Source organism: Catharus ustulatus, chromosome 20 (assembly GCF_009819885.2).
Source record: "Catharus ustulatus isolate bCatUst1 chromosome 20, bCatUst1.pri.v2, whole genome shotgun sequence".
Taxonomy (NCBI): domain Eukaryota; kingdom Metazoa; phylum Chordata; class Aves; order Passeriformes; family Turdidae; genus Catharus; species Catharus ustulatus.
Genome location: NC_046240.1, coordinates 10623098 through 10631965, shown reverse-complemented (window position 1 = coordinate 10631965; position 8868 = coordinate 10623098). Strand labels below are relative to the sequence as shown.

Here is an 8868-nt window from a genome sequence, read left to right as displayed (position 1 = left end):
GGCTGCAGGATGGGATCAGCTCCAGCCAGGAAAAGATTTCAGGGGGGATAAAACCTGCACCTGACTCCTGGAAGTGAGCCCTGAATGGGGCAGGTCAGGGCAGAGCCAGCAGGGTTTGGGGACAGCCAGAGCTCAGGTGTCCCCGTGGGGTCAGGCTGGATTTGTCCCTCTCCCATCCCTTTATTCCCTGGCTCTGCTCTCTCTGCAGCTGCAGCTCCAGGGGAATTTGGGACATTTTTACAGAACTTTTCCCAGGTGGAATCCGTGGCCTTGCAGGGATTGTTGTGTCCCCAACATTGGAGGAGGTGACAAAGCCTGGCCTGAGCTGCTCCAGAGCCCCAGCAGGGCAGGGCTGGAGCAGGGATTGATTTGGGATGGGTTTGGGATTGATTTGGGATGGGTTTGGGATTGATTTGGGATGGGCTTGATTGGAAAATCAGCGTTGGCCTGAGCCAGGGAGGTCATTCCTTCCTGGGCAGGGACAGGGGACAGTGACCCCTGAGGGTGGCACAGGTCCTGCTTGGCTCTTGGCAGAATTGGGGGTTTTGGGAGGATTTCTGCAGTTTTTAAAACCCAAACCTTTGGGTTTCTCCTCGCCTCGTGCTCAGCACCCCCAAAATCAGAGACCCCAAGGAGGATTTGGGGACAGCCAGAGCTCAGGTGTCCCTTGGGGTCACACCCTGGATTTGTCCCTCTCCAATCCCTGTCATTCCCTGGTTCTGCTTTTTCTGGCATAAAGGAGGGGGGACACCCCAAACCCATCCAGCATTCCGTGTCCCCTGGAGGCTGATAAAAAACCCTGATAACAAACCCTGATAACAAACCCCACACCTGGGGCAGGCAGAACTTTTGATACAATGCATATTTATTGCAAACAATAATATACAAAAAAAACCAAACCAAAACAAAAACAAAAAAAAGGTAAGTTTCACAAAGAGAAGGATCTTGCAACCAAAACCAAACCAAACTTACCTAAAGACAAAATATGATTTAAAGGACAGGTCTTTTAAGTTACAGAAATACTTTAAAAAGATCTGCTTTTATACAGAAATAGAAAGATGCCATATTATAAGAGTGCTTTAAGATTTTTTTTCTCCTACTGAATCCCTAAAAAAAAAAAAAAAGTTAACAAATATATCATTTTTTTTTAAATAAAAAAAGTCTGCTGTCTTTTTTAAAAAGCAATCCTTAACTGTTCAGCCACAGCTTCACCAAAATCAGTGTCCCCCCACCTCTCCCAGGCAGTTTTTGGGGGGGTTGAAGGCTAAAACGGTGCCACCCCTGCAGCAGGGCTGGGGTGTGGGGCTCGTCCTTGCACGAGCTCGTGTGTCCCAGAGAGCTGAGGCAGGAAACAAGGCAAATGATTCAGTGATCCGCTACATTTGCAATCTTTAGTTTGTACAAATCTCATTTTTCTTTTCTTTTTTTTTTTTTTTCTTCCAGTTTCTCCTTGAATGCAAAAGAAAAAAAAAAATAAAACCTCGAACAAAATTAAAAAAAAAAAAGGAAGAGCACAAAGTTTGTACAAACCCAGGACACAGATTCCAAAAAGAATAATAATAATAATAACAACAACAACCAAAAGGAATTAAAGAGATAAATAAAGGACTGGTTACAGTTTCAGACCATAATTTAACCTTCCAAATAATGCTCCCAACTAATGCAACGCTTCTGAAAGGACCTGGAGGGGAGATGCAAACAACAAAACCCAAGGAAAATCGTGATTAAAAGCTGCTCTTCTCCCCCAAAATAAATAATTTAAAGGATGTGTGACGTGTCCCAGGCACAGAGGAGCCCCTGGCTGGGTTTGGCACCCTGGGGTGGGCAGGGGGTGCCCGGAGGGGTCGGGCTCAGCCCCAGCCCGGGGCCAGTGATTATCACGGGGCTCTTTAAGGCTTCTCTGCAGCACTTTGGGGCTGCTCCATCCACTTCTTATTTTTTATTTTTTTTTCCTCTTTTTGTTTTTCTTTTTAAGGCTCAAGGTTATTAAAAAATAAAGTGAAGTTCTCTCCTCCTGGCTGGTTTTGCTACGAGTTAGAAAAATAAAGCCTCTCCCATGCTGGTCCCTGCCCCAGTGCTGGGTTCCCAGGGCAGAGCACGCTGGTTTAGTTTCATTTTTAGAGCAAAAAAAAGACACTTCTCTATACAAAAATACCTCTGCAAGAAAACCTAGGGCTGCTCCACTAAGTGTCATTTCTTTTTTAGCTGTTGGAAAAATAAGAGCATTTCCAAAAAACTCTCTAAAAAATAGGTATAAATCCCCTCAAATTGGTAACGAATCATACACAGTACATACTAAAAATATTTAAAACAGAGAATATTCCTCACAGAGGACTCTGAGTTTTCTCTTTTACCCCCCATTTTTTTTTCTTCTTTTTTAATTTTTTTAATCTTTGTCTTAATTACTGCTAAAAAAAAAAAAAATCATTACAAAAGTCCAGAGAAGGAGCCAGCTGGGCGGGTTGGGTGGAAATCTCCTCTCCACGCTGGAAGAAGCAGAGTTCAAGTCCAGTCCTTGGCAAAGTCTGCCCCAAATTTTGGGGCTGGGAGCGGGTGCTGGAGGAAGCTGTAGTGCAGAAGGCTCGAGGCGCTCTCTCCTCCCCGCCAGCTTCCCCGTGAGCGTCTTTTGGAATTCTCTCAAATCTCAAACACCGAACCAGTCCGAGGCAACTCGTTCTTCTGCGCTTTGCCGAGTTTTTATTTCGTTTTCTTTATTTTTTTCGCCTTTTTTTTTTTTTTTCTTTTTTTTTTCTTTTATCTGCGGCGCTCTCTCCCCGCCGGCCGCTCTCAGGGCCGGGTGAGCTGCGTGTACACGGGCTGCTCCCAGTGCTGCGGGCTGTGGGTCTGGGGGATGGAGGGCACCCCCGCCGTGTCGGCGATGGGGGTGTACATGGGGCGCTGCGTGGGGCTCATGTAGCTGAAGGTGGAGTAGAGCCCGCCGCCCTGCCCGGCGTGGCTGTAGTAGGAGCCCGAGGAGCCCTGGTGCTCGCCGTACTCGTACTGCGCGCGGCTGATGCTGGGGTAGGACGAGCTGTAGTGCTGCAGGTTGAAGGAGCTGTAGCTCAGCTGCTGCTGCTGCTGCTGCTGCGGGGAGTGCTGCTGCTGCTCGCTGTAGTGGCTGGGGCTCAGCTGCTCCGTCTTGATGTGCGTCCTTTGCTGCTGCTGCTGCTGCGGGCCCTGCTCCGCGCCCAGCGCCGGCAGCTGCGGCTGTGGCTGCGCCGCTGGCGCCTGCTTGGCCATCCACACGTGGCCGGCGCTCGCCGGCGTCCCCGCAGCGCCGCTGATGCCGTAGCTGCCCGTGTAGGTGACCTGGCCCGGCTGGCCCGGGTGGCCGTTGGGTGGCAGGTACTGGTCGAACTCGTTGACGTCAAAGGTCTCGATGTTGGAGATGACGTCGCTGCTGAGCTCGCCGATGTCCACGTCGCGGAAATCGATGTGGGGCGGCTGCCGGCCGCCCTCGCCCAGAGTGCGGCCCTCGCGCTTCAGGTCCTGCTTGCCCGGCTGTGGGTCCGTCTTGGGGGTGGTGGGGGGCGTGGGGGGCCCCTGGGACTGGCCTGGGGGAGGAAGGACAGCGGTGAGGGTGTGACAGGGGTGACAACGCTGGGAACGCGGTGTGTGGGTCACAGAGGGGGACAGAGCCCGGCCCTGTCAGCACCACCCCAGAGCTGAGCTGCACCCCCACGGCTTTGGGGCGCTTTTTGGGGTTTTAAAAAGCTCAGGCTCACGTTTCTCACGGGCAAACGGGGGGAAGTGGCTGTGGTGGCACACTGGGGTGAGGATTTGTGTGCCCACAGCTCCTGGGCACTTCTCCCCCCATTCCTGGCTCTTTCCTCCCCGCTCCCCACCCAACCACAACCTCAACCCGGTTTAGGCTGCGCTTTGTGCCCCTCGGAGGCTCCCTGGGTACCTACCCGAGTGCTCCCCGGGCGAGTGCACCTCGCTGATGCTGGAGGAGGACTGGGGCGAGTCTGCCTGCAGCGCCTTGAAGATGGCGTTGGGGGAGATGTGGGTCTGCTCCGCGCCCTCCTCCTGCTCCGCCTGCCCGTTCTTCACCGACTTCCTCCGCCGGGGCTGGTATTTGTAGTCGGGGTGGTCCTTCTTGTGCTGCACCCGCAGCCGCTCTGCCTCCTCCACGAACGGGCGCTTCTCGCTCTCGTTCAGCAGCCTGGGGGGACACGGGGGGACACGGGGTCACTCGTGGCTCGGGGTGGGCGCTGAGCAGTGACATCGCTGTCAATCCCTCCCTTGGACCCCACAACGAGCGATGCAAAGCCCCCCCACATTCTGAACCCCCCCGTCAATGTTGTCACCCCCTTGTCACCCCGATTCCTGCAGCGGAGGTGCAGGAGGGGCAGGGGGTCCAGCCCTCCCCTCCCCACCCTGTGGGCACATCCCGCTGTCCCCGGGCGCTTTGGGGACATCCCCGCCTGCCAGGGCCAGCTTTCCTCCCCCGTTTCACGGCTCGAGGATCCCCCCCCGCAGTCCCCGAGGACGCGGTGGCCCAGGTGACTCACTCGCCTCGTGTTTTCCTCCCCTCCCCGCCTTATTCTGGCACTCCGAGGCCACCCGGCCCTGCGCCACTCACCCTCCCTCTCCCTCCCGCATCGCCCCTGCTCCCTCCGGCCCGGCCCGAGCTGATGCAATCCCCAAAATCCATCATTTCCTCCGCACCGCAGCGCAAACAAACCGCGGCCGGGCCAGCTCGGGGGGTCCCGCACTGCGCCCCCGCTCCGGGCATCGCTCCGGGAGCAGAAACCACTTCCAACACCAAAACCCGAACGACTTTCCCGACTTTCCCCCCTCCTATTCTGGCTTCTCCTCTAAATCAAACGAGCTTTGCACTCTGCAGAAGTTTTCCAGCGCGTTTTCCAGGCTCGCCGCATCCTCTCCCCCGGCGCGGCGCGCTCCGCATCCCCCGCTCCCCTCGGGCATCCCGGCCCCGCGCTCACCTCCAGAGCTTGCCCAGCGTCTTGCTGAGCTCGGCGTTGTGCAGATGCGGGTACTGGTCCGCCAGCTTCCTGCGGGCCGCCTGCGCCCACACCATGAAGGCGTTCATGGGTCTCTTGACGTGCGGCTTGTTCTTGCTGGAGCCGTTCACCCGCACCGGCATCGGCACCAGGGTCCAGTCGTAGCCCTTGAGCACCTGGCTCACCGCCTCCCGGATGCACACCGGGAACTTGTCCTCGTCGTTCTCCTTCTTCAGGTCCGGGTCCCCCTTGGGGAAGGTGTTCTCTTGGGGTCTGGTGTTCTCCGTGTCCGAGCCGGATCCAGAGGGGCAGGGGGACCCGGCGGAGTCATCCGACATGGTGGGGCTGGGGGCGTCGGAGATACATTTGTCCTGTTCTTCTGTCATTTTCATGAAAGGGTCGAGGAGATTCATGCGAGAAAGTGGCCGAGGGGGAGCAAAGGGGCGAAAAAAGTTTAATTAAAAAAAAAAGTAAAATTAAAAGTTAGGCGCTAAGGGGCAGGGACGGGTTAAAAAAGTAAAAACTCGGAGAAACTTAGTCTCCCCCGGCTGCGGAGAGGAAGAGCAAGAAAGAACCGCGACAAGTCGGCAAAAAACTTTTTATTACTTCTCCTCCGCACAGACAAAAACGCTTAAAAAAAAAAAAAAAAAACAACAAAACACCAAAAGACAAGAAAACCAAAAAACTCCGAAATGAGGAAAAAGGGGAAAAAACAAAACTTTGGCGATGCCGGGAGAAGGAGCAGGAGGAGCAGCAGGCGCAGGGCGAGCGGCCGGGGCAGTGTCGGGCGCGGGGGCCCCGCCGGTCTCCAGCGCGGCTCTGCGGCCACCGCGCGCCGCGCGCACAAATACCCAGCGCGGGGACGCGCGCCCGCCGCGCCGCAGCCAATCACAGCCCGGCCCGCGGGGGCCGCTCCGCTCCTATTGGCCGAGCCGCGCGAGGGGGCGGGGCCGCGCGGCGCCGCGCTGCGCTGAGGGGGCACGGCCCGGCCGGGGCGGGACGGGACGGGACGGGACGGGCGGCGGCGACAGCGGCGGCGACAGCGGGGACAGCGCCAGCGGCCGCGGCCCGCACGCAGCCCCCGCGGCTCCGTGCGCCGCGGGTGGGTGCTGGAGTGGCCGCGGATGAGCGCGGCGGGGCCGCTGCGCAGCGCTGCGCTGGCGGCGGGCGGGACGCGCGTTGAGGGGCGCTGCGCGGTTCCGTCCCGAGGGGGCGCCAGAGGCTCAGGAACGGCGCGCGCGGGGGGCGGGGGGGGCCGGGCCCCTGTGACCCCCCCCATCCCCGGCCCGTGGGGACAGAGCGGGGCGACCTCGGGGGGTGAGGGTGGCCGAGCCCTGACACCCCGACATCGCTGCTGCACTTCGGGTTTTTATCATTTTTGAACTTTTTTAAACTTTTTGTTTTTTTTGTTTTTTTTGTTTTTTTTTTGGAGGGGGTGTCCGGCGCGTCCCTCCGCCCACCCCGCGCTGCGACATCCGCGCGTTCCCCGTTAATTCCTCTTTATATCCCTGTTCCCATCCCGGGGGCTCCGCACCGGGCTGCGTGACCCTTATCCCGGTTCTCCATCCCGGTTCCCGATTCCTGATCCCGGTTCTCCATCCCGGTTCCTGATCCTGGTGCCGTTTCCCGTTTCCCCATCCCGGTCCCGCATCCCGGTCCCGCATCCCGGTCCCGTATCCCGGTCCCGTATCCCGGTCCCGTATCCCGGTCCCGTATCCCGGTCCCGCATCCCGGTCTCTCATTCTGGTTCCTGATCCCGGTTCCCCATCCCAGTCCCGCATCCCAATCCTTGATCCCGGTCCCACATTCCGGTTCCCGATCCCTGTTCCTGATCTTGATGCCGTTTCCCGTTTTCCCCATCACGGTCCCGCATCCCAGTTCTTGATCCCGATCCCGCATCTCGGTTCCCCGTCCCAATTCCTGATACCGATCCTGATCTCGGTTCCCGATCCCGCATCCCAGTTCCCCGTCCCAATTCCTGATCCCGGTTCCTGATCCCAGTTCCCGATTCCCGATCCCGCATCCCCGCCTGGAGCAGTGCCCGGGGAAGGAGCGGCCTCTTCCCTCCCCCTCTGCACAAAAATAAAAGTTTTGCCGAGTTGATCAAGTCTCGTCCTCGAAAGGCAAACCCGGCAGCCGCCGGGGTTATCTGTGGGTAACTGCAGATATTAGATTTATAGGAATCAAACTGCAGATATTTCTATTTACAGATTTTTAGGAATCAAAGTGCAGATATTTCTCTCTGCAGATTTATAGGAATCAAAGTGCAGATATTTCTCTTTACAGATTCATAGGAATCAAACTGCAGATATTTCTCTTTGCAGATTTATAGGAATCAAAGTACAGATATTTCTCTTTGCAGATCTATAGGAATCAAACTGCAGATATTTCTATTTACAGATTTATAGGAACCAGGCGTTTTTAGCGGCTGTCCCGTGCGGGTCCGGGTGAAATCGGGGCTGTCCCTGCTGTCCCCGTGCAGGTGGGCAGTAAAGCACATCCCGCTTTTCCCGACTCTGGGAGAAGCGGATTTGGGAGCTGCTCCCTTCTCCCCGCTCTCCCAGCGCTTTTTTGGGACAGAAACCTCGGGGCGCTGCTCCCTTCCCAAAGCCCGGAATTTTTCATTGCAACTCGAGCGTTAAAGTCGGGGCTTTCTGGAAGCTGCTTTAATTTGCTGCTTTAATTTGCAGCTTTAATTTGCAGCCTTTGTGCGGCCGGACAATCCCCGGGCCAGCGGCCGCCTCCCTGCCCTGTCGCGATTGTCGTTGTCACCCTGACGAGGGGGGATTCAAGGTATTGGGGAAAAAAAAATAAAAAATAAAATAAAAGGACAAGGCAGCGAGGAAGGAGCTGTGAATAAACACACTGGAAACTCTCCTTGGTTGTTTTAAGTTTTCCCTGAAGTTCTGGTGATGATTTTGGGTTGGTTTTATTTTTTTGTTGTTGCTTGCAAACTTTTTTTTGGGAAGTAGTTTTGCTTTGGGTGAGTTTAAAGGTAAGTGGCTGTGCTCTGTTCCAGAGCCTTTGTCTGCAGGGACAGGGGCACTGGGGGCTTTTCTCCAGGGGAATTTGGGTTTTCTTTATTCCTGAAACACCGAGGACGCTTTTCCCAGAGTTGTATTTCTTTCCTTTGCTAAATATCCAATATTCCAGGAGAGGGCCGCTGAATTTTGCGTTGTTGTTTGCGGTGAAAAAGGCAAACTTTCAGCAAACACTGCAGGAGATAATCTGGATTATTTCCCGGGTAATCTCAGCTCTGGGGTGCTGGAATTGATCTCCCCGAATCTCATTTAATAAATACATTTATCGCAGAACATCCGCGCAAACGCCGGCAGGAGATTGTTGTGACCCCAGCGCCAAAACCTGACCAAAACGCACCTGGAGAGGAGAGCAAAACCTGGCGACAGCAGATTGTCCCCTGGCCCTGCTGCTGATTGGCAGAAACAAGAGCGGGACAATTGGGGAGGGTCATGGATTGAATGAGAGGGTCACGATTGGGGCATTTTTCATCCTGCAGATCCATCTGCTGCCAGGGCTCCGCTGCCCTGAGAGGCTGCTCCGAGCCTTGACAAGTTTGAACAATAAACACCAGCGAAAGGGGAAGGAGCTCTGCGCTTATTGTGTGTGATTCGATAATTTCTGGCTTATTATTTTTAATTATTGCTCGATGGGCTATTTGGACAAGGTGGACAAGCTGATTAATCACAGCCGGGTGGGAGCTGCTGCTGTTTGCCCGTCAGGATGGAAGTTTTCCTTTTCCTTTTTTTTTTTTTTTCCTGGAATTAACATTGTTTTATCCCAAGTGGCGAGCTCGGGGAGCAGGGAAGGTTTTTTAGCGAGGATTAAAGCCTCTGTTTGATGGGTTTTTCCTGCTCCCTGTGCTAAACCAAATCCCAATTTT

At 55.2% G+C, this 8868-nt stretch overlaps 1 protein-coding gene and 1 long non-coding RNA gene across 2 annotated transcripts; one reads left to right on the top strand and one right to left on the bottom strand.

Moving 5' to 3' along the window:
- Positions 1–843: 843 nt before the first annotated feature.
- Positions 844–5771, bottom strand: SOX9 (SRY-box transcription factor 9). The gene is made up of 3 exons (XM_033076973.2): positions 4950–5771; positions 3912–4165; positions 844–3554 (listed from the first exon to the last, which is right to left on the bottom strand). Exons 1-3 carry the CDS (start codon positions 5378–5380, stop codon positions 2788–2790), a joined length of 1452 nt encoding a protein of 483 aa, XP_032932864.1. The 5' UTR covers positions 5381–5771; the 3' UTR covers positions 844–2787.
- Positions 5772–7129: 1358 nt separating this feature from the next.
- On the top strand, positions 7130–8573 carry LOC117005282. The gene is made up of 2 exons (XR_004419796.1): positions 7130–7760; positions 8280–8573. It is a non-coding gene; the product is annotated as an uncharacterized LOC117005282 (long non-coding RNA).
- Positions 8574–8868: the final 295 nt, after the last annotated feature.